The sequence below is a fragment of the Octopus bimaculoides genome, chromosome 6, assembly GCF_046866305.1.
Source record: "Octopus bimaculoides isolate indiv1 chromosome 6, ASM4686630v1, whole genome shotgun sequence".
NCBI lineage: Eukaryota > Metazoa > Mollusca > Cephalopoda > Octopoda > Octopodidae > Octopus > Octopus bimaculoides.
In genome coordinates this window covers 42,291,536-42,319,157 of record NC_142933.1, presented here as the reverse complement: position 1 = coordinate 42,319,157, position 27,622 = coordinate 42,291,536, and the positions used below count along the sequence as shown (strand labels likewise).

General features: G+C 35.9%; 1 protein-coding gene across 1 annotated transcript; it reads left to right on the top strand.

The window, feature by feature from the left end:
- Positions 1-863: 863 nt before the first annotated feature.
- LOC106873814 (uncharacterized) lies at positions 864-27,622 on the top strand. The gene is made up of 3 exons (XM_014921326.3): positions 864-1,777; positions 17,200-17,461; positions 25,548-27,622. Exons 1-3 carry the CDS (start codon positions 1,263-1,265, stop codon positions 25,710-25,712), a joined length of 942 nt encoding a protein of 313 aa, XP_014776812.1. The 5' UTR covers positions 864-1,262; the 3' UTR covers positions 25,713-27,622.

Here is a 27,622-nt window from a genome sequence, read left to right as displayed (position 1 = left end):
AAAATTTCAATCCCCCCCCCCACCAAGCAGGCTATTTACATGCTAGAAATAACAACCAAATCTCACAAAACTAGTGTTAGGGTTAGGTTTAAGGTTAGGGGCAGGGTTAGGGTTAGGGTCAGGGTTAGGGTTAGGGTTAGGGTTTGAGTTAGGGTTAGGTTTACCCTGTGGATCTATATAAAAACCGGGGGGGGGGGTCGAAATTTTGAAATTGAGATTTTTGAAAATTTTTTTCCAGAATCGGATTCTCCATGGTCTGAAACATAGGATTCCGTAAAAAAAAAAAAAAATTTTAAGGGGGGGGGTATACCCAGATTACATATATTCCACCTCCACCGATAGTCTTTTATTACGCTGAACCAATGTAAATTACAGGAAAAATTGATGTGTGTGCAAAACATCATAATGTAGATGTACAGTCTGGCAGGAATAACATTTGCAAGACATGAATAATTTCAGTTTCACTTACTACAATTAACAGGGTCTCTGGATTGGAACTGAATCCATTCCACGACACAAAGTAGATACAAATCTTGCTGGAGAGGCCAATTTCAGCAAACCAGATAAAAACGATATAACAAATGTCATGTGAAACACTGAGCACAAGAATTCAGAGTTGCTAAAAGAAACTTAGCCCAGTAGTCATGATGACTGGGAAAGCAAAACAGTAATTTCCCATTTTCTTGATGAAGCTGACAGAATGAGGCTCTTGAAAATACATTGTTAACAGTTCAACGTCTCCACAGCAACTGACTGAACTTTTAGTTTTTAGGTGCGCTTTAGAATTGTTGTTTGAATTTGCGCAACGCTAACTTAAACTGTTAGCGTCTGTCCCAAACAACTAACTCGTGCTACAGTAAGAAAATAAATTTATCATGTCTTGCTACACTTACCTCATAAAAATTATTTTAAATAAAATTGTACATACATTATGCGACAATGTTGATTACTTCGAGTCGGCGAGTAGAGCGGAAAGAAGCTCACAAAACGTATTCAATTCCTAATTTTTAAGCATACAATTATTCCTATCCAACTACACAAAAGTATTAATAGCAATGCTTACCTCATAAAAATTATTTAAAATAAAATTGTATATTGATGTATTTTAAATTATATATAATTACTTTTAATAAGTTTGCAGAATAATCAATATCATACTTGAAGATTGGTCTATTATTGAGATGGAGAATTTCGTTTCGCTTTCACAATCTGGATTGTTTGTTTATTTACTTTGATCAATGTCCTGTTAATTCGGCGACACAATGTATCGTCAGATTTCTGTTGTGTTTCGATATTTCATCGTGACCTTCTTAGTAGCCGAACTTATACTATTCAATTGTGCTTTATTCTATGCATATTTCATGATCAAAGGAGCTCTGACGTCTTTCAGCAATACAAACGGAGGATTTATTGATAAAATATCAACAAACCCATCAATAAAATCATTACTCGAAGCTGGCAAGGATGGAGGCCTTTCAAAATTGCTTGAAGAAACAGTTGAACGGGTATTTTTAATTAGTTACCCGAAAAACGAGCAAGATGATATGCCAAAGTTAACATTCTTAGGTGTTGATATGTCAAATGCCGGCGAATTTGGGTTCGTCTATCGCCGTATACAAACTTCAAACTTTAAGCAGAATCGTCTCGTTATTGACATCGGCGCCAACGATGGTCTTATTTCTAGTAACTCTTTCAATTTGATTCAACTCGGCTGGAATGCTATCCTTGTCGAACCAGTGCCTTCTCAGATGGATTTAGCCAAAAGCAACACTCGCAGGTTATAACCAAATGATTTTCTTTTTCTTTTTTTGAAAGATATTTTATAATGCGCATTACTGTACATCAGTGCTTCTCAACCTTTTTACTCTTGCGTAATTCTTAAAATAAATTACATGTCTCCAGGAACCCATGTACAAAAAAAAAAAAAATGTATGCTATATCTTTCTCATTTTTTTCATAGTTGTTCACATGGTAAATATCATATATATATATATATATATAGGCATACAATCGATTATCGCCTATATATATATATATAGCGGAGGTAAGGATCATGTTTCGAGTCCCAAATACGGAGATTATGATTCTAAAAAAAAAAAAAAATTTCGTAAAATTTCAATCTTTCAAAAAATAAAAAAATAAACACCCCTATGACAGGAAGTGAAATTTACCACACACCCTTTTTCTTTGCCTGAGGGACAAAGAATGAAAACGTGTTTTGGGGTTTTTTCAAAATCTTTTTAAGTACGCCCTAACCGGAAATCTGACAAGCTAGAAACAACAGCCAAATCGAGGATCAACTTTCTAAATACGAATTATCAAAAAATAAGAAGAAGATTTTTAATGTCATATTGTTGTATGTGTGTGTGCAAAAATCTAATTTTTACATACCTTTCTTAATTCCAAAAAACCCCTCAACCACAACATGTTAGGTTATGTTCGTCATGAAATATTAGTAGAGAAAACACTACACTGAGAGAAATCCACGGTGGATTTCTCACATGCTAGAAAGGGCAGTTAACACCCATACCACGAAAAGAAAATTCTTCTTTTCGTGGTATGGGTTGCGAAGACCTTGTTGGGGCAAGCGAAAGCGAAATCGTGATGGCCCCTGTGCCTAGTGTCGCCTTCCTGGCACGTGTAAAGACATTCGAACGAGATCGTTGTCAGTGCCGCTGGACTGGCTCCTGTGCAGGTGGCACGTAAAATACACCGTTTTGAGCGTGGCCGTTGCCAGTACCGCCTGACTGGCCTTCGTGCCGGTGGCACGTAAAAGCACCCACTACACTCTCGGAGTGGTTGGCGTTAGGAAGGGCATCCAGCTGTAGAAACTCAGCCAAATCAGATTGGAGCCTGGTGTAGCCATCCGGGTTTACCAGTCCTCAGTCAAATCGTCCAACCCATGCTGGCATGGAAAGCGGACGTTAAACGATGACGACGATGATGATGATGGTGATATTGATTAGAGAACAAACATCAAATTCCTGTCAACGACTTTATATAACACCACGCTTCCATACATTTCATCATATACAAACATTACCATGTCCTAAGAGGAATCTATATATATAAAATTGAGAATGTGTATCTGTCTGTCTGTGTGAATCCCTAAAACTCGAGAACTACGAAACCGATTTCATTCAAATTTTACACATGCCTTACTTAGGGTCCATGATGCGTCATGGGCCAAACAAACTTTCAATTTCTTGTCTAATGCGAGCCCAGAGCAATCTCTTATATCTTACACTATCTACCTACCTAACTATCTATCTATATATATATATATACATATATATGTGTATACATCTACACATATGTATATATATAGATGTATAACATACTCTCATCATTATTAAATGACTTTAAAACACTAATGATCTACTTCTAACTGTTATTTTTGCTCCATTTCTTATCACTTTTTATATAGATGTATATTATACATGTATATATATTCATGTATATGTATATATACTTTGTATGGCCTAGCAGCTCTCACTTCTGGTTTTCACTGTTCTGTTTTTGTTACCAACTTTGACCCTCCACAAATCCCAAATTTTATTTTGTTTGTGGGAGCAACTGTTTTCTCAAGGGCACATATTGTCGTGAATTGCATGAAATGTGGAGTAGATAATCAGCCAACAACTGACGAAGAGTCGTGTTTTTTATGTTACTTGTCTTGTTTTCCATTTGGTTCTCTTGTTCGCAAAAAATGTTCGTCTTCGCATTTCATGTTGTTTTCCTATATCGTACTTCATTTGTTTTCTTATTTCGTGTTGTTTATGTTTTGTGATGTCCTGTACCCATATATGTATATATATATATACATATATATGTAAGTATGTACATATATATATGTATATATGCATATATATATATATATATATATATATATTATTTATATTATATATGTATATATAAAGATGTCTATGTAATATGTACACATATATATAGACATATATACAAACATACATATATTTATGCATATATATATATATATATATATATATATATATATATATATATAGGTGCAGGTGTATACATATATATGTGTATACATCTACACATATGTATATATATAGATGTATAACATACTCTCATCATTATTAAATGACTTTAAAACACTAATGATCTACTTCTAACTGTTATTTTTGCTCCATTTCTTATCACTTTTTATATAGATGTATATTATACATGTATATATATTCATGTATATGTATATATACTTTGTATGGCCTAGCAGCTCTCACTTCTGGTTTTCACTGTTCTGTTTTTGTTACCAACTTTGACCCTCCACAAATCCCAAATTTTATTTTGTTTGTGGGAGCAACTGTTTTCTCAAGGGCACATATTGTCGTGAATTGCATGAAATGTGGAGTAGATAATCAGCCAACAACTGACGAAGAGTCGTGTTTTTTATGTTACTTGTCTTGTTTTCCATTTGGTTCTCTTGTTCGCAAAAAATGTTCGTCTTCGCATTTCATGTTGTTTTCCTATATCGTACTTCATTTGTTTTCTTATTTCGTGTTGTTTATGTTTTGTGATGTCCTGTACCCATATATGTATATATATATATACATATATATGTAAGTATGTACATATATATATGTATATATGCATATATATATATATATATATATATATATTATTTATATTATATATGTATATATAAAGATGTCTATGTAATATGTACACATATATATAGACATATATACAAACATACATATATTTATGCATATATATATATATATATATATATATATATATATATATATATATATAGGTGCAGGTGTATACATATATATGTGTATACATCTACACATATGTATATATATAGATGTATAACATACTCTCATCATTATTAAATGACTTTAAAACACTAATGATCTACTTCTAACTGTTATTTTTGCTCCATTTCTTATCACTTTTTATATAGATGTATATTATACATGTATATATATTCATGTATATGTATATATACTTTGTATGGCCTAGCAGCTCTCACTTCTGGTTTTCACTGTTCTGTTTTTGTTACCAACTTTGACCCTCCACAAATCCCAAATTTTATTTTGTTTGTGGGAGCAACTGTTTTCTCAAGGGCACATATTGTCGTGAATTGTATGAAATGTGGAGTAGATAATCAGCCAACAACTGACGAAGAGTCGTGTTTTTTATGTTACTTGTCTTGTTTTCCATTTGTTTCTCTTGTTCGCAAAAAATGTTCGTCTTCGCATTTCATGTTGTTTTCCTATATCGTACTTCATTTGTTTTCTTATTTCATGTTGTTTATGTTTTGTGATGTCCTGTACCCATATATGTATATATATATATACATATATATGTAAGTATGTACATATATATATGTATATATGCATATATATATATATATATATATATATATATATATATATATATATTATTTATATTATATATGTATATATAAAGATGTCTATGTAATATGTACACATATATATAGACATATATACAAACATACATATATTTATGCATGTATATATATATATATATATATATATATATATATATATATAGGTGCAGGTGTGGCTGTGTGGTAAGAAACTTGGTTCCAAAGCACATGATCCTGGGTTCAGTTCAATTTGTGTGGTAACTTGACATGTGTCTTCTGCTATAGCCTCAGACCAACCAAAGCCTTGTGAGTGGATTTGGTAGACAGAATCTGAAAGTAATCCATTGTATATATATATATATATATATATATATATATATGTATATATGTAAGTGTATGTGTGTTTCTGTGTCTATGTTTCTCCCTCACCACTGCTTGACAACTGGTGTTCATTTATTTACATCCCCATAACTTATTGGTTTGATAGAATAAGTACCAGGCATATCAAAATTTTAAAAAAAGCAATGAGGTTGATTTATTACTTTTTAAAAAATTTTGATATGCCTGGTACTTATTCTATCAGTCCTAATATATTTTTCCTACTTCTTAAAATAATCCCAGATTGCAAAATAGTTTTGAAAAACCAAAGAATTTTCCCTTTGCAGTTTTTGGTGCCGAAATGAGTTTCATTTTTGTGTGGGGAGAGAGAGAGAGTGAGTTAGTTTTTCAAGTCTATTCCGCAATCTGGGATTATTATATATATTATATCCAGTGATTTTAAGAGATAGGAAAAAGATATTTTGTTTTAATATTATACTTTTATTTTGTTTCACACATACATGCAAAAACTCTAGCGTGTTTTTTTTAGATGAGTTTATCGTTTGTAATCTCTCCACACACTTCGTTACCACTAACTTCTATAACCTCTGCATTTTCACTTATTTATTTTAAACTTCTTTGAATTTTCAATCTAATGTAATCAACATTCTCTTGAAAACGTATTTCTGCAAAATGTTATCTAAAATTATGGGTAAAGAAAGAAATAGCAAAAAATATTTGAAAATGGGGGTTGGGGTGAAATTTCCGAGGATTCCACTCCACCCCGTTTTCCAGACCCCAAAAAGGTTTTGTAGCATATTAGGAGGTCACCGGAATTCATTCAACGGGAAAAAAAAATTTCTAATGATTCCGGGATGGGGGGTTCGGTTCCCACCCCTCCTTTTTTCCAAACAAAAATAAGGAGTTTGCAGCATATTAGGAGGTCAGGGTACTTGATTCCATGCAAAAAAACTGAGTTTTTTTTTTTCTTTGTGAAAATCGTGCGGGTGAAAGGATCAAATAATACCAAAAAATATATATCCACATAAAAATACAAAATATATAGAAAGGCCTGTTAAGAAAAGGTATATACAAATCGACTAAAATAAGTAAACAAAATGAATTACTAAAGTGTGTCAAGCAACTAAAAAGAAGTTTTTATCCCTCAATCTATAATAATAAATGCCATAACGAATTTCTGTGTCAGTGTGTCACACTTTGACTTCCTTTCTCACTATTCAGTGACACTTCTACTCCTCTTACTGGGGTTAGAGTAATAGTAGGCATAGAGACGGTGAGAGTGGTAGTAGATTGATGGTTGTGATAATAATGGGGTGATAGTAATAGTATGAGCTGTAGTTGTGATAGAGGTAGAGGCAACGGTGATGATGGTGGTGGTGGTAGGAGCTGAGGCAGTCAAGCATGACGGTGATAGTAAGGGATGTGAAAGATAGTGGTGATGGTGGTGGAGGGGAAGGTGGCGATGTCAAAGGTGTTGATGTTGGTGGCATCAGAAGTCTGAATGGTGTGTGTATGGCAGTTGTGGTGGTACTGGTGATTGTGATGGTTGAAAACAATCAACAGAAAGAGAGAGAGAGAAAGAAAAAGTTTAGACAGAAAAATAATTGTACTGACTCCCCCCAAACGGGAAGACAAAAAAAGTCCTCTATCATGAAGTTTTTTAATAAGTTTGAAGTCAACATGTTATATCAGTGTTTTGATGACAATTGTTCATTGCTTGAAAAATATTGGTCAAGTTTAATAAAATTTAATATGTACTCAATGCATGAAGTGTCATTATTGGGCTCAAGGCCCAATGATGTGCCTTCTATAGGAACTAGCTTAAAAGCTGCCCAATGGGGTGACTTTCAAGCTAGTTAAAAATATCTATAGGTCTTTTGGTGGAAGTAAAGAATATGTACACCACCTGTTTACGGTGTAACAAAAACTCTAACCCTAACCCTAACCCTAAACACTAGGTGTACGTATTCTTTACTTTCGCCGTCGTTTTTTTTTTAGAAAACATAAAAACGGAGAAGAAGCACACTCTAAGAAGTACAGCAGTTTGTATTTATTACTGGTGAGGTTCCCCCCTCCATACTTTAAAGAGGTCATAGGTCAACAAGTTTTAGGGTCTGATGATATGCCATAAAGATACACTTAGTGGCGAGAAACTCAGAGTAACCCTATAAACATACCTTCACCAGTAATATATATATATTACTGGCGTTAGGAAGGGCATCCAGCTGTAGAAACTCTGCCAAATTAGATTGGAGCCTGGTGTTGCCATCCGGTTTCACCAGTCCTCAGTCAAATCGTCCAACCCATGCTAGCATGGAAAGCGGACGTTAAACGATGATGATGATGATGATGATGATGATGATATATATATATATATATATATATATATATATATATATATATATATAATTATTACAAATAAAAGGGTAAAGGATTATCAATTTATTAATTTATTAATAAATTAATAATTAATAATTTTTACCAAGCCCTTCGGTATGTAAACACCATTATCGGTGAAGACCTGTGCTGGTCAAGGAAACGGTCAGTCCTTTGTTTAGGATTTGACCTACATTACTGTCCATAGTCTTTATAACAGAGAACACTTCCTATCTCTTCCTCTTTTTTGTGTCAGCAGACCAAAGAGCAACATGCTCTTCTGCATCAGCCATGACGAAAAGCAACACTTCCCTTTCACCCTTAGCTTGATGTATGAACAGAAGCTTTCGGCTGCAAGAAAGACGATGCCACCTTTATCCTTTCTTCCATTCTAGTTAGCGCTGTGCATTCTTTATTCTTTCACTCTCTCCTGACAGACAACTTCTGCATACTACCAACTACTAACCATCAAGCTAACCTTTTTCTACACTATTACTACTGCCTTTTTAACTACCTGTTGGGCAAACAAATAAATGTATGTAAATAATATTTCTTCCTTCCTGGTGTTGATTCTTCGATGTTCACTGGTTACTCCGACACAAGAACCTTCAAGCGTTACATCTACATGCTACATTTAGTAGTGGGCTACATCATATTGAAGTTAATTGGCATCTTACATTAAGCCCGCTACAATTGGTGACCCTGAGCTAAAAGATCTGCAGCCTTTGTCTAACAGCCTTTGCCATGTATTGCTTCCTGATGTTCTAATACACGATTACCTCTACTTTACCAACTTAATTGCATTTGGAAAATGACAATCTTTTGTTCTGCGGTTAAATTTTCCATTTCATCACTACATTCTGGTGACCTGAGCTCAGGAATAACAGCCTTCACATCATGCTCATCACACTGAAGACATCAATAACAACTTTCACTATACACAGTTCCGTTTCGACTGTCATACAACTTGAAGGAAAAGAACTCACTAACACAATGGACACCCATCATGCACTTTTGACTTGCCATAGAATGCACTCTACTACGTTGCACAGAAACATCTACAATCAAAGAACACATCATTTTGACAACCATCCGACCAAAAACTACCTGGATGAAAATATGGAAGCCTGCACGTGCAATGTTATCCATAGTCACAGACTTTTTGAATGCAGTCTGCATTTAACCAGTATGCCACACGAACTTTGTACATAGACTTGAACTTTCTATGCATGCACATAGTTTTGCATTCCAAATGCCTACTTTTTAGCTTTTTAGGACTAAGGACATTTTCTAGCTGAGTTTGTCATTTTCATTCTGTTTTGTTTGCTCTGCACACCTTCATTTGTTTACACATAACATTTAATTCTGCAACGCCTTGTTTTACTAAAACAACTAAATTTATATGCATATGTTTTTGAATGTTCTATATTTTTATAATATTTTTTTCTTGTTGGCCACTGGCATTGCATATTTCATGCACACGCATTGCTCACCTGTTTTTATTACATGGTTTCTGTTAAATGTTCTCTTTTGAATGTCTGCAATTTCTTTCTTTGCATGCTGGCCTACTTATGCACTGCTCTGTATTTTGTTTGTAAAACAAAACGAAATTTTTTTCAATATTCACACACAAACTTGCATGGCTGCACCCATAGTACCTTTAGAGTCATTTTCTCATGTCTGCACCCACTCAGCTCTTTTTCCCAACTCTATATGTCGGATGCCAGCTCATGCTCTCTGCGCCCTTGTCAGACACAACTTACCTCTGTTCAACCCCAGGTTGGTTACGAAGTTAATAGAAAAAATTGCCTGTCCTACACAACGTGCCAGCATGCCACACTATCATCATTCTGGCTAATCTTAGAAAATGCCTATAACAACAATGTCAGGCACATTTCACTTCTGCACCCCTTCTTGGCATTTTCACACTAAATGCAATCCTGCAAGAAAACTTTTGCTGATATCCATGGAAAGAGAATGCACACACTCACTCACTCGCCTCAGCTTATTTCAGAGCTACAGGACTTTCTCTCACACTCATGTATACACCCTTGCATGCTCACTCACACAACAACTAGCACATTCAGCACTCATGCGCATGCATGTTCATTCTGCCTCAGTTGCACACCGATTGGCATATTCTGCATCCTGTGCAAGCAAAGCGACACCGCTGTTCGGACTCACACGAATAGATACCCGTCCCATATACATTCTCAGGATTCTCTCTCCTGATATGAACAGTTTTTCTCAGCCTTGCTTCACATTTACCAACAACAAAATACTTTTCACAATTGAACGTTATTTCCATCTTGTCCTAAAATGCATTTTTGTATGAATGCATTCTTTTCCCTAGATTGTTTATGTTTCTTTTTTTAGGAACTCTTTAGCGGGTGAGTAGTTTAGGGATCTAGCTTGAGATTTGAAACCAAATCCACCTGCTTGTTGCTTGTCAAAACATGTGGGAAATCCTCTCCACACCAGATGATTGATGAAGTAACACTCGACCCCCTAGGACCTGTGCTGGTCAAGGAAACGGTCAGTCCTTTGTTTAGGATTTGACCTACATTACTGTCCATAGTCTTTATAACAGAGAACACTTCCTATCTCTTCCTCTTTTTTGTGTCAGCAGACCAAGGAACAACATGCTCTTCTGTATCAGCCATGACCAAGCGCAACACTTCCCTTTCACCTTCAGCTCCACATATGAACAGAAGCTTTCCGCTGCAAGAAAGACGATGCCACCTTTATCCTTTCTTCCTTTCTATTCAGCACCATGCATTCTTTACTCTTTCACTCTCTACTGACAGACAACTTCTGCACACTACCAATTACTAACCATCAAGCTAACCTTTTTCTACACTATCACTACAATTACTACTGCCTTTTTAACTACCTGTTGGGCAAGTGAATAAATATATGTAAATAATATTTCTTCCTTCTTGGTGTTGATTCTTCAATGTTCACTGGTTACTCTGACTTGAGAACCTTCAAGCATTACATCTACACACTATATTTAGTAGTGGGCTACATTATATTGACATGAATTGGTATCTCACATTAAGCCCACTACAAACCTTTAGTGGAACCTTAGGGTTCCGGAGAACCCCGATTGAGAAACGCTGCTGTATCCAGTGTTTTAACTTTGTATTGTTGAATAGTATATTTTTTCTAGAGCATTACTAAAACTCAGTCATTATTTATTAGTTGTAGGCCTGACAGTAGCCACATCCATATATCAAGATATGAGTGAACAACTGATGAGTAAACGTTTTTTTATAAATTATGGAGATGTACTTGCCTAGCGCCAAGTTTTGTCAGTGAACAGGCTGTGGTTTCAAAGCAACAAAAATATTTTGACACAAATGAAAATTAGATGTTGAAGTGAAATTAACAGTTTTTGTGTGTTCTTGGTTGACTTACAAATACCTTTGACACTGCACCTCCTGACTGCGTTTCTTTATAACTTCCAGAAAAATGGATATTTTTAAATAAAATTTTCTACAAATACGATTTAGATAGTGTAGGTTCCAGTTATATTGGAATTTGTTGTGAAAATATTTTTCCATAGGTGGAGAAAAGAGTTTCAGAAAATTCAGACGAGTCGGCTTTGTTTTCTTGTGACTTTCAGAATAACTGGTATTCCTTAATGAAATTTTTGGCAGAGGCAAAAAATACATACACCATCCATTTTCAGTGTAACCCTAACCCCTAACCTTAAACCCCTAACCCCTAACTCTAAAATTTAACCCTGAACACTGGGTGTGCGTATTCTTTACCTTGGCCAGATTTTCTACAAATAACCTTTTGGAATGTGTAGATTACGATTATATTGAAATTTAACATGAAAAAGAAATTGGTGGGCTCGTACACATATACTGACACATATCGCAAGATGAAACTTGAAATGTTGAAAAAAATTGTGATGCGTGTCAGTATGTATATGTGCATGCTCACTATTTTTCTTTCCACATTAAAAAAATTTTCCCTAAAATTTCAATGTTTTAAAAAAAATTTTGCCCCTCTCCCCACCTCCTGTCACAATCATTGCCATATTCTTTTCTTCTCCATGAGCTATGAGAATTCGAGGGATTTCTATTCCAAAATTTTGCCCACATTTAACAATTTCCTATACAGACCTAAAAAAAATGGGGTAGTTATGACTAGAAAGTGTTAGTTATTATCCAATTGCTCTCATAGTGATTTTGAGATTTTTATTTCCTTACATTTAAAGTTTTAAAATTTACTTGTATATTTCAATTACTTTTGAAAATAATCAAGAATTTAGAGGGTTTTAGTAAAACAACTAACTTTTCCTTATGAAGCTGATGTTTGGTAAAGTGCTTAACAAAATATTCTTACTAAGTATTATATTATAATGGAAGTTTTTGATTTAAATATAAGCACTTTAAAATAGATGAGAACTGATGGGGCTCTATCATGGGTTGACATAAAGGCATTTGTAAGCATTCACCTTTTATGATTATTCTTATAGTTTCATATTGATGAATTTTAAGATAAATTTCTGTTGAGAGAGAGAAAGAGTGCATATATAATTTTTGATAGGATTGACTTCCTTAAATATCAATCTTTGGAAGTTTTTTTCCTGGATGCCATGTAGATCCATACAGTTCCTGATGGTGTAGAAATGGATACTCTCTCTCGTTTACTCTTTTACTTGTTTCAGTCATTTGACTGTGGCCATGCTGGAGCACCGCCTTTAGTTGAGAAAATTGACCCCAGTACTTATTCTTTGTAAACCTAGTACTTATTTGTCTCTTTTTGCCGAACCGCTAAGTTACTGGGACGTAAATACACCAGCATCGGTTGTCAAGCGATGGTGGGGGGACAAACACAGACACAAATACACATACCTATATATATATATATATATATATATATATATATATATATATATATATATATATATATATATATTTATATATACTAGCAGTATAACCCGACCTTGTCCGGGTGTGACTTATTTAGCTGAAAATCAACTAAAAAAGAAAGCCTTAGAACGAAAAAACCCTTATGATGTAAATATGTTCATAATTCAAAAGACAATGAAATTAATAGGGAAAGTCTGAAGGCTGTTTTGCGTAAAATTATTAAGCATGCGTAAATTTCATCCGTGTAATTGGCTATAGAAATGCTTGTGCAAAACAACTTTTTGCGCTGCCCTGATTATACATAGCAGGGTAATCCCTTTTTCACAGGAGCTAGGATGGCAATTTACGATGAAGCAATTGCTGGCGATCTGTTGCTAAACAGTTTTGCCTGAATTCTATCAGATTGGACAGAAGGTGTTGATGCACCATTTTGCATTATGTTCACAGTAGCTACTGGAATGTGGTGAATTGCTGCAGTCTGTAGCTGTCATTTTAAACCAGTTGCTGTCTTTCCCCAGCAAACTCTCTTCTTTGGAGGCATAATCTATGTATATATTAAACAGAACAACAAAAGTTATAATAGATGGCAGGGTCGGTACTTTTCACATATCTGTAATTTTTCAGATTAACACCCGCACGATTACCCAACCCTAATCCTAAACCTAATCCTAACACTAACCCTAACACTAATCCTAAACCCTAACCCTGACCCTAAAACCCTAACCCTAACACCCTAGTGAAAATCGTGGTAAATTTACAAAACATCGACAAACATGAGTTATATTTTACTGAATGATTGTGTACTTGCACGTGTATGCTTTTGAGAGAGCGAGAGAGGAAAAGGTAGAGAGGGGGAGAGAAAGGAATAGGGGTAGTTAAAAGTTTTCTTATGACAGCTTCTCTTCACTGCCTATTACTTCATTAGAAATCTAAGGATGCACATAAGCACATAATAGAGAAAAATGAAACAAATATGGACGACTTGCTCCGAAACACCACCGAGTGGGGAACACTTCTCAAAAAATAACCTGCAGTTGTTTCCTTCAAAATTCCTACATGCTTGAAATGTACATACATCAAGGTACATTTGTACAAAATTTCATGAAAAAAATATTCATTTTCCTGGAAGTTAAGAGGAATTTAAGTGGAATTTCCGAATATTGTACCCCACCCCCTTCCAAAACACTTTCACCGAAAATTTTTGTATATTTGGAATCTACATAATAAATAATATATGCATAGAAAATTTCATTAAAAAATACTCATTTTTATGAAAGTTATGACCTTCCAAAGTTGGGGGATACACCTCTGTAGTTATGCCATCAATGTTTTGTAAATATACCACAATGTGAATGATTGTGTTTACTTGCACGTGTATACGTTTGAGAGAGCGAGAGAGGAAGAGGGGGAGAAATGAATAGAGATTGAGAGCAATGTGTATGTTGTTGTCACAGGTCATGTATGTGTGGTTGTGTGTGTTTTTACGTATCTATGTTATGAAAAATAGGTAAAGAATACTGAGATGAAAGTTTAAACTATGACGTTGTATGTATCACTTTCTCTCTCTCTCCCTCTCCCACTCTCTATATTTTTATGTTGAGCGCGTGTGTAAGAATTGCGTTCCAGGTAGAAGGGATGAAATATAAAAGTTCCTAGAAATGACAGCCAAATCTCCCTTAAATCACACAAAGTAAACAGAATTTTAAAAATCTAATTACTGCACTGGAAAGTTCACATCGAGAAAATTCCATTGATGTAAAAACTTTTACGAAAAAGTGGAAAATGTGGATTTCTATAAACTTTCAAAAAGGCTTCACACAAACACACAACTTCAGATTTATATATTAAGATATATATATCATCATCATCATCATCATCATCGTTTAACGTCCGCTTTCCATGCTAGCATGGGTTGGACGATTTGACTGAGGACTGGTGCAACCGGATGGCTACACCAGGCTCCAATCTAATTTGGCAGAGTTTCTACTGCTGGATGCCCTTCCTAACGCCAACCACTCAGAGAGTGTAGTGGGTGCTTTTACGTGTCACCCGCACGAAAACGGCCACGCTCGAAATGGTGTCTTTTATGTGCCACCCGCACAAGAGCCAGTCCAGGGGCACTGGCAACGATCTCGCTCGAATACCCTACAAGGCCAGTCAGGCGGTACTGGCAACGGTCACGCTCAGGATGGTACATCTTATGTGCCACCCGCACAAGAGCCAGTCCAGGGGCACGTGCCATCCGGTTTCACCAGTCCTCAGTCAAATCGTCCAACCCATGCTAGCATGGAAAGCGGACGTTAAACGATGATGATGATGATGATATACGATGGGCTTCTTTCAGTTTCCATCTACCAAATCCTCTCACAAGGCTTTGGTCGGCCCAAGGCTATAGTAGAAGACACTTGCCCAAGGTGCCACACAGTGGGACTGAACCCAGAACCATGTGGTTGGTAAGCAAGCTACTTGAAATTTTTATGAAATTTACTGCTGTAGAACTATAGGAAATGAATCTAGAGATACTCTGTAGTAGTAAAGAGGCATTCCTTAGCAAAGATGTGAATTTTATGTCTTAGGTACCACTGAAAATCCATGGAAAATGGCTAGTGAAAGAATTATTAGAGTATTGGGGAAATATGTGATATTTGATTATTTGTGCCTTCTCCTAATTTTAATTTGGAGGAAGGAGCTTTGCTTATGGCTGTTGCTGATCCTCTGAGGCACGAGATTGATGTGGCAAATGTTCCTCATGAATAGTTGTAAGTTGACAACAAAAATATAGGCAAGGAGAAAATTCTTGAGGAGGGATTCTAAAGAAGAACAATTTGGTATACTGGTAATTTGGTTGTAGCACAATATAAATAATGAAAGATGGAGAAGCAAATGAGTCAGTTGGACCTGGATGGAGGGGCACAAGTAGTTAGCTCTGAAGAATGAACAAAAGCCATTGTTTTGGTAGTAGGAAAGACAAAAAGAAGAGACAGCATGTCTATAAGCCAGAATTTGGAGTGGGTTTGAGTGACTTTGTATCAATCAGTTTGATGGCCTTTTACTTTTTACGAGCAGCATGTTTCCAGATGTGGGAAAAGTACATTATTCTAAGTTTCACTTGGGTTTTGTAAAGGGTTAGTAGTTTTGGCAGGGATGTGGTATTTTCTGGTTCTCAAAAGGTTGGTCCTTATGATACTGTGTTTGCTATATTGGGGATCTAAAATCACCGCAAGAAATCCTCAGTGATTGTGAGGGTTCCTGTTGCATGTTTGTCATGTTTATGGACTGTGGATACAATATTACTTTGTTGATATGTGCTGTTGAAGGGACCACATTTAAAGATGTTTTTGAGGTCTCTGTTCATGGAATCATTACCGGTTTGGCACAACGTATGTAGGGTGTATGTCGATGATCCTTGGGTGTTGGATATTAGTAAGTAATGAAAAGTGGTATCATCTGTACAGGATTGTGAGTTATTCTGAGTTCAATTCCTGCATAGATTAACTGTTTTTCATCCTTTCAAGGTCACTAAAATACCACTCAATAAAGGAGTTGATGTGGTTAACTATACCATTAAAGGTGGTACCTCTAGTGTGGCTGTAGTCTAATGACTGAAAAAAATAAAACAAGAAAAGACAAAATTTGCAAAATTGTTCAGTAGTGTAAATGTCATGTAGTTTGTGTTGTATTATGATATTTTTCTTTCAAAGCAAAAGATATTTTACTTAATAGATTTGTAATGAGATAAAATGATATATTTTAATTCATGCCACCAAAACATTTAATGGTTTCAATTATGGCATGCAGCCATACCAGGGCACCAATCTAAGTCAATCATATGAACTTCACTACTTGATTTTTATTACACACTCCCATTTCATAGGAAGGAAAGTAAAACCAACTGTTAATTAAATACTACACGCCATTATCAACATTATTTACATTGGATGGATATGTCCTCATCTTGTTTGTTGTTACCACAACATTTCAGCTGATTTACTCTCCAGCCTTCATCAGGTGTCCTGGTAGAATTTTGAACCCAACCCTGGGTTCTTATTCTTAAGGTATTTTTTGCTGATTTTTATTATTATTATTATTTATTCAAGGACTGCCTGGAATTGAACTCAGAATCTTGGGGTTAGTAGCCTGCGCTGTTAACCATTATGCTATATGCCCGTGGGCATTATCAACAATTGTATATTTTCGATAAAACATTTATTTTGAAAATTTTTGTCCTTGTAGGTTTGTTAGAAGTAAGAAATATCAGAATGTCACCTATGTGGAAGCAGCTATTGGACAGCGAGATGGGTTTTCAGAATTTGTTATCACAGATGACCTTGGAACTATGCAGAACCATCTTGCTTCAAGTCACCACAGTGTAGGAGTTGGGAGAAAGTCAACTATTCAAGTTAAATGCTTCAGTGTAAAGACATTTGTTTCTAAGTACAATGTTCCCAAGAAGTTTGGTGTTTTGTCTATAGATGCTGAAGGTACTGGAGACAAGGTAAGAGTTTTATATGTGTGTGTGTGTGTGTGTGTGTATGCATGTGTGAATGTTTAAAATGGTGATTAACACTTTAAGTATGGAAATCTTCAATAGTGATTTCGCAAAAGTGTGCCAAGAGGAAGAAGTTGTCATACCAGTTTTAAGAAGTATAAAAATTCATCTCCTTCATGAGATTCAGCTACCTGAGATCAGTCATGTATCCATGTTAATAACTTGACACTTCTTTATGCCAACTGTCATTATCCATATATATATATATATATATATATAACATTTTCTGTATAAGCACAGCCCTTTCTCTTGCACATTACATCTGATACCTCTTCTGCTTAGTTTTCCTTTCAGCTCCTTTGTGTTCTGTCATTTACACACACTAACATTTTACATACAGCAGAGCATTTCTTTTCAGCCTTTTTACACCTGTATTTAGTATCCTTATTTTACTACCATGCAGTATCATGTTTATACACCAGTATTCAAACAGAAAATGTATTTGTTACTAGTTTGGATAATAGCCACCTCAACCCCATCTCATTCTCACCCTGGCTTTTATATTTTTAGAACACCCATTTCCATTGTTAATTAGGTCACCTTGATAACAGAAGCTATAGATAGCCTTCTAGGCTTGGCCATTTTCCTGGAAGTAGCACAGTCCTGTCTTTTTTCCTACTGACTAATACTTTAGTCTTTGCAAAGTTTGCTTTGAGACCTTTTGGTTCTAGATTTTGCTTCTGTGTCTGGAATTTCTTCCCTAATTCTAGTATAGATTCATAGGTAAGAACTAGATCATCTGCATATGAGACTTTCCATGGACAGCCAGTTTTAAGCTCCTCTGTTATGGCCTGAAAGACTATGATAAATAGAAGAGGGCTGAGGACTGAGATTAGTAAATCTTACCTTGCTGACTGCACCTCTACTCAACTTGCATGACCTTCATAAGCCATTTGTCTACTGATAGTTTCCGTGACAACCAGATTACAGAGTGCAGAAGTTTGTCAAATGCATTTTTGTAAGGCTGACAAATGCTAGATAGGACAGCTTTCTCACAGCTAAGTACTTCACATGCAGTTGTCTAACTAGGACGTTTTTTTTTTTGCTGATGTATGTTGAGATTCAAACTTCTTGGGACCATAAACAAATGGTTTCGTATGTGTCAGTAAACAAGGATATATAGCTGCTTCCATAGCTTTGTAGCTTGTCAGACACATGGAAACATAGGTGGGAACAGTTGCAATTCACAGGTCATCTATGTGATTGTATCATCTGTTGAAATGTGGGGTTGGCATCAGGAAGATGGTGTCATGGTCTTGTCATATCAGTGTATCATTTTGTCATTGAGAGCATCCTTGACAGAGAGGTACTTTGTCTGAACAAGAATGAGGAAGGGATAACAAAAGACGGCCATACTCAATAGCAATGATCATCATCCATTCCATTTGCCTACTTGCATGTATATGTGTGTGTGTGTGTGTGTGTGTGTGTATCTGTGTTGTTTTCTTGAACAAAACACTTTATTTCACATTGTTCCAGTTCACTCAGCTGTAGAAACGAGTTGTGACATCATTGGCGCCAAGCTGTATTGGCCTTTGCCTTTCTCTTGGATAACATTGGTGGTGTGGAGAGGGGAGGCTGGTATGCATTGGCAACTGCTGGTCTTCCATAAACAATCTTGCCAAGATTTGTTCCTTGGAGAGGAACTTTCTAGGTGCATCCTATGGTCATTCATGACCAAAGGTGTTCTCTTATGTATGGCATATTACCAAAGGTCTCAGTCACTAGTCATTGCCTCTGTGGGGCTCAAAATTTGAAGATCATGCTTCACCACCTCATCCTATGTCTTCTAGGGTTTCCCTCTTCCACAGCTTCTGTTCACTGGTAGAGATCGTTAGAACTGCCAGTATTCATTTTCCCTCACTATGAAGTACTATCTAACCATTCTTTTCTCTCACCATGGAGTACTATCTGACCATTCAGTCTGATCATGGATTTACCTGTAGGAAATTGCTCGTGAAAAAAATTTGCTTTTACTAATCTCATCTGACCCATGCGAGCATAGAATATTAGACATTAAAACAATGATAATGGTGATGATGATGATAGTGGTGGTGATGGTGGCTGTAGTAGTGGCAATGTTGTAGTAGTTTTATATATTTAATTGCAAGATTTTCCATCTGAAGGTTTGCAATGCTGTATCAAGATTCATCAAATATCAAAGGAATCAGGGTACAACTATGTGGAACTCCAGATGAAACATCTTGCAAGTTGTAAGAAACCATTGAAATAAAAGCTTTTACACTTTGCTATTAAACTCATTGAGTATTTTTTTTAAGATTTGAAGACACTTCAGCTTTATGATTAACAATATCATCATCATCATCATCATTTAACGTCTGTTGTCCATGCTGGCATGGGTTGGATGGTTTGACTGGGCTGGTATGCTGGAAGGCTGCACCAGATTCCAGTCTGATTTAGCATGGTTTTCTACAGCTGGATGCCCTTCTTAATGCCAACCACTCTGAGAGTGTAATGGGAGCTTTTATGTGCCACCAGATATATATATATACATACAAATACTCCTGAGCAGGCCAACACTGCTGGGTATTTGTGAACATAACTTTAGCTGTCCGTAAATGGGAAATAATCTGACATAATGTTACATAGCATGTACCAAATTTTAACATCATTATTTCTTCTTCTGAAATATCAACAGCATCAACATGGCAGAATCTAATCTGACACAGGAAATTAAAAGAGGCACACTGTGCTGTGGCACTAGCTGTAAACTGCTGCTAGCTCCTTGAATGGCCCTTTGTGTTCAGGGTCAAGAAAGAGCTGGAGGCCTGTGGCAGAGACATGTCGTCTATGGTCAAGAAAAAGAAACATTATCTACAGTCAGACATCATTAGTATGACTGAGGTCATCTTGTAGGTCCAGAACACCATCATTAACAATCCCAGTAGGTTGATGAGGGCCATTGCTGAGCAGATGTGTCATTCTTATTGACTCAATTACTGTAGCAAATTGCATGTGAAAAGTATTAACTCATCCTATATCAGTGAGTGTATCTTTCAATAATCAGTTCATCATTATCTCTTGTCTAATATTATTTAGATCTTTAGTATATTTTAGCCATCATAGTTAATCTGTATTGTGGAATAATGTTTTTGAAACTGAGTAAAAATATTACATGGTTCACTTCAACCATCCAGTTAACAATTCTTATCTAAAATTTAAAAAAATTAAATTGTATTGGTGACTAGGTGACAGAAATACAATAAAACTTTTTGATACTTATAATAGACAGTAGTTACTTCTGATAGGACTGTATGGAGGAAATGCCTCCTAAATGACTCTACTCTTATTGATCCTCCCAGGAATAGTAGGCAAAGAAGGTGGATGGATTGATGGATAATAGAGAGCAAACATTATAAATGAAAATTAAAGAGACCAGAACTTGTGTGTTCCTTTAAGTGGCTAAAGTAACTCTTTTACAATATAATGCTTCAAGTTTCTATGTACAGTCTCAGATTAGCTAATTTGCTTAACAAGTGCAACCCTGAAAGTTCTTTTATTATTAACTAACCAAGTTAGTAGTGGAGGTGATTGTTTCAAAAGCATAGCTGCTAGAATAAGAATAGGCTGGATGAAGTTCAGAGAGCTGCTACCTCTGTTGGTAATGAAGGGCCTCAGAGTGAAAAGCAGATTCTACGATGCCTGTGTACAAATAGCTATGCTACATGGCAGTGAGACATGGGCTGTGACTACTGAGGATATGCAAAGACTTGAAAGAAATGAAGCCAGTATGCTTCGCTGGATTGGTAATGTCAGTGTGCATATACGACAGAGTGTAAGTGATTTGAGAGAAAAACTGGGTGTGCATGACATCAGATGTAGTGTGCAAGAGGGAAGATTGCACTGGAATGGCCATGTAATGCATATGAATGAAGACAGTTGTATCAAGAGATGCCAGTCTCTAATTTTAGAGGGAGTATGTGGAAGGGGTAGACCCAGGAAGATGTGGGAAGAAGTGATAAGAAAGGATCTACAGATGGGATTCACAGGGGGGATGACGGGATTGAGACTCCTGGTAGTTTGCTGTGGTTGAAAAGACATGTCAAGCTAAGTAAAAGTGTGGTTGCTTTTGCATACAGGCTTGTCCCCTGCAATCCTCTCCAACTGAGCATCCCGAATCTTGCAGGCACATAGGTGCTGGTGCCACATAAAAAACACCCATACTAGTGCTGCATAAAAGCACACTCTGTATAGTGGTTGGCATTAGGAAGGGCATCTAGCTGTAGAAACCATGCCAAAAAAGATATGGAGCCTGAACAGCCCTTCAGATAGTCAGCTCTTGTCAAACCATCCAACCCATGCAAGTATGGAAAACAGGACATTAAATGATGATGATGATGAAGCTATTAAAAATAATTAACTGTAGTTTTGTAAATGCATAACCCATTTTTCTCCTTGATGGATATACATAAAATGTCATCTGAAAGCAGTTACAATGATTTGTAGGAGTGAATACAATTGTTAATATTATTCTATAGCAACAGACTGTATAAACTTCAAGCTTCTTTTGTTTCTGTTGGCATTTGGCAAATAGAAAGAAAAAAAAAGCAAAAACAATTCAGGAATTTCATGTTGTATTCAAAACGCCTCATTTTCTTTGTTCCTGTATTGCAACTGTAAAATAAGCATATAACTGACTACATCATCCTTTAACTCAGCATGTTGTTGTTGTTGGCACTCCGTCGCTTACGACGTCGAGGGTTCCAGTTGATCCGATCAACCGAACAGCCTGCTCGTGAAATTAACGTGCAAGTGGCTGAGCATTCCACAGACGCATGTACCTTAACGTAGTTCTTGGGGAGATTCAGCGTGACACAGCGTGACACCTTTGAAATACAGGTACAACAGGAAGAAAGAATGAGAGAAAGTTGTGGTGAAAGAGTACAGCAGGGTTCGCCACCATCCCCTGCCAGAGCCTCGTGGAGCTTTTTAGGTGTTTTTGCTCAATAAACACTCACAACACCCGGTCTGGGAATTGAAACTGCGATCCTATGACTACGAGTCCGCTGCTCTAACCACTGGGCCATTGCGCCTCCACCAACTCAGCATGTATTCTACAATAATATCACATACCAATGGGGTGTACACTGCCTTCTCAATATATATTACTTTCTCACTTAATTTCTATCTCTTTTCTCACTAATTAACACAAAACATAATTCAAGTGCTATTCAGTTCATTTCTTATCAGTGTCTCCAGATCCCCTACATGCATAACCCAATCACTTCCATTAATTATCCATGTGAATGTGGAATATCTTCAGAAGTTGCTTGTTACTCTCCATGCAAATCATGTGGGTTTTTTTTGAGATGTGATGATGAATTAGGTTGGATCGAACAACAACCTTTACAGTGACAACAATGTCATCATTCTTTTATTCATTTACTTGTTTCAGTCATGTGACTGCAGCATCGCCTTTAAGGGTTTTTTAGTCGAAGAAATCAATCCCAGGATTTATTCTATCAATCTCTTTTGCTGAACTGCTAAGTTATGGGGGATGTAATCACACCAACATCAGTTGTCAAGTGATGGTGGGGAAACAAACACAGACACAGAGACACACACACACATAAATATATACATATATACATATGATGGGCTTCTTACAGTTTCTGTCTACTAAATCCTCTCACAAAGTTTTAGTCAGCTCGATGTCATAGAAGACACTTGCCCAAGGTGTCATGCAATGGGACTGAACCTGGTTGGGAAGCAAACTTCTTATCACACAGCCAAATTGCATATGTTTACACACACACACACACATTCTCACACATGCACACACACGCGTATAGTTAGATATGCATACATACAAGCATGCAAACAAGCAAACAATAAATAGAAGAAGCGTGAAGTGCAGAGAAACAGACAGAGGATAGAGAAATTCTTTAATTTTAGGTAGACAACATTTCTAGTGTTAGTGGTGTAATAAATGGTGCCAGTATATTCTGTAAAGTTACAGGTGATAGGATATTTTGCTGTTGACATTGTATGAAAAATATATGAGACACACAACAGAGATTGGTGATTATTTTTGCTGTTGATGATGTGGGACCAGAACAAAGGACAAGCCACTGTTGTCCAGCCTTTGCTAGCATTGAAAAATAAGCCTTAAATGATGATGAAGATGCATGTGTGCACATAGACACCAACACATGCTCATGCACACATACACACAGTATATATGTATATTTGTATCTACAGTGTGCAACAGCAGGTTTGCATGAAGTAAAATAAACATATATATATATATATATATATATAATTTTTGTAATTATTTAATAAACAAAGCAAGTATAGCTTTCAAAATGGAAAATTGAGAGAAAAAATAATGCAAGTTATGTTCAATATTTAGGATGAACTACAGTGGTTACTCTCCTGGATATAGATACCACGAGATTTTGGCACGTTCCTTTAATTTCATCATCTGTGTGCCACACTTGAATAAAAGATTGAATGAGTTATTGTTTTGTTTGAAGTCATAATGATTTTTATGTGGGCTTTGCCTATCCTCCAGATGTTTTCAATTGGATTTAAATCTGGTGAAGATGGAGGTTAATCAGGGACAGTGTTACACCATGTTAATGAAAGAAATCCATTGAATTCTTGCTAACATGAATTAGTGCATTATCTTGCTGAAAAATGTCACCACAATTTTGAAATCAGTCATTTACTTGCAGCACAACATGACACTTGAAGATATCCTTTATGTAATCTTCACTATCAAGCTTTCCTTCAACAACATGACTACATTCTGTTTTCCCTTAGTAAAAATATGCCCAGATCATTACTTGTACCAGATGTTTTAGTGTTTTTCAGAAATGGTCCACTGTTAATGAACGACCATCTATTAATTGCTCAAAATTTGGGCAATCATCTGTGATCTGAATCATTATCCTGTTATTAAAAACAACTGTTTTCTGAATGTTCCACAGTCCAATTCTGGTGATTAAGTACCCATTCATATCATTTGGCTATCTGTTCATTTGGACATTTTGGTGGTTGTGTAAAAAAAAACATCATCACCTTTTCATTTAAGTTAGTTTTTAACATCACATGAAACCTTTTCAGGGTTTGTTTTAAATTTAAATTTGTCTCTTATGATGTTGGTCACATTCATTAAATGCATGACTGTGACCACCACAACTTTCATATTGAGTGTTTGCACTTCCTACGCTTTGGTACTGATTAATAATTTGTGTACTACACTCTCTGAGTGGTTGGCGTTAGGAAGGGCATCCAGCTGTAGAAACTCTGCCAAATTTAGATTGGAGCCTGGTGTTGCCATCCGGTTTCACCAGTCCTCAGTCAAGTCGTCCAACCCATGCTAGCATGGAAAGCGGACGTTAAACGATGATGATGATGATGATGTACCACTGCTTTGGTTCATTTCTACATAGTTTGCAATCTGTTGATGTGTCATAGAGGTGTTTTTATGAAGCGCTGTAATTTGGGCTCATTTTTCTTTATTGTTCATTTTTCTGCTAATATCTCCAAAATTGAGTTAAAAAATAACGATTTCCTATTGTCACATGATAGATATGCTTTTTATCATTTTTAGAAAATAATTTTTGTGTGAAATTTACTAAAACAAAAGAAAAATATCATAGATTAAAATGAAAATTTTTTCAAGCAAACTTGCTTTTGAATTCTGTATCTCTATCTGTTTATCTCATACATATGTATTGATCAGTCAATCAATTCTCTAACCCTTTAAGCATTCAGATTAATTTATCAAATGTAATGCTTATTTATCCACACTTTAAAAAATTAATTCTGTATTATCATGTAGCTTCAATATTTTGAAGATATAATTGCTTATTTTTAGAATGACATTGTAGGGTAGGTGCGAGAGACTGGATCTGGCCAATTTGAACATAAAACAGGTAGAACATTTGGGCCAGACATAGCTGGTTTAAATGTTAAGGGGTTAAATGTAATTAAAAATCCTTAATAAAGAAAAAAAAATATTCCCAGAAAACTAATCAATGTTTAATGTTCTTATCTTTTTCAGATCTTAAAGCAGTTCATTAAACTTGGCTTCCGCCCAACCTACATTATCTATGAGGCTCTGCATAACTCTGAACCAATCTTAGAAACCATGGATTATCTCCATCAGAATGGATACTTTCCACAGAGTAAACGAGGATGGAATTATATCTTTGAATACCAATTTTGAATAGTTCAAGTTAAATAAAAATAGCTGTGGAAGAGAGAGTGATGAAAAAAAAACAAAATTCAATGTTTGATGGGGAATACAGTTACACACACGCATGCACACACACATGTATACACATATATAGACACACACACACACGCATATATATGTATGTATATGTGTGTGTGTATATGTATTCATCATCATCATTTAGCATCTGCTTTTCATGCTGGCATGGGTTAGACAGTTTGACTGAAACTGGTAAGCTGGAGAGCTGCACCAGTTTCCTATCTGATTTGCCATGGTTTCTGCAGCTGGATGCTCTTCCTAATTCCAACAACTGCAAGAGTGTAATGGGTGCGTTTTATGTGCCACTGGCATGGATGCCAGTTATGTGAAACCAGCATGGCCACAACTGCGATTTCACTTGGCTTTACGAGTCTTCTCAAGCATGCCATATTGCCAAAGGTCTTGGTCACTTGTCATCACCTCCGTTTGAAGATCATGTTTCACCGCCTTGTCCCATGTCTTTCTGGTTCCCTCCACAATTAGAGATCGACAATTCTTTACACAACAGTCCTCGTCCATATGCATCACATGACCATACCAGCACAGTCATCTCTCTTGCACACCACATCTGGTGCCTGTTATGCCCAACTTTTCTCTCAAGATGCTTACATTCTGTTGTACATATACTGACGTTGCACAACCAGCGAAGCATACTAGCTTCATTTCTTTCAAGCCTAGGCATGTCTTTGAGTGGTCACAGCCCATGTTTCACTTCTGTTTGCACACAGCCATCATACAATCTGCCTTTCACTCAAAAGGGAGGCTCTTCATTACTAATAGAGGTAGGACCTCTCTGAACTTCACCCAGCCTGTATAAATGTATGTGTATATATATATATATATATATATATATATATATATATTACACGTGTATAAGGGATGACCACTAGGTGGACATCCAATATGCTAGAAAGAGGTCATCAACGACCAAACCACAAAGAAAAATAATGTTCAGTGGTCATCCCTTATACACGTGTAATACAATTTTTTCTGAATTTTCAGATTTTTTTATATGCTAGGCCACTTGGTTTTAAATTGAATTAATATTCAATTTATCACCCTGTCTAAATAAATATATATATATATATCTTAGATATATATATATATTATATAGTATATATATATATCTACATGACAATGCTGGTGTGTTTACTTCCCTGTAATTTAGCGGTTTAGCAAAGAGACCAGTAGAATAAGTACTAGGCTTACAAAGAATAAGTTCTGGGGTCAATTTGTTCGACCAAAGGCAGTCCTCCTGCTTGGCTGCAGTCAAATGACTGAAACAAATGAATAAAAAAGATAAAAGAAAAAAAAAATACATATATATATATATATATATATATATACACACACACACACACACATGCATGCGCATACACATAGCACACACACAACATAATTTCTGAACTATGCAATGGAATGAGCTCTAGATTATAATTTTTATCTGTATGACATGCTTAACCCTTTTGTTATCAACCCGGCTGAAACCGGCTCTGGCTCTGAGTACAAATGTCTTGTTTTCATAAGATTTGAATTAAAATCTACCACCAATCCTTAGTCACAATTTATGTTCCTAACACTAGCTGAATGATAACTTAAGTTATTTTACTAAATTCTTTGAAAGAAACACAGAGCACCTCAAAAAAAAAAATACAGTAACAAAATGGTTAATGTATGTATATAATTGCAATATCAGAGCCTGCAGTGGTTATCTTGTAGAAAGTTCCATCTGTGTTATGTTCTTGACACAATATTTCCATAAAGAGATCTTTCCTTGAGACAGTCCCATTGCAGCCTCTTACTTTTCATTGATATGCATGTATTAAGTATGTCATATAAATAAAGAGACCTAAAGTTCGTTT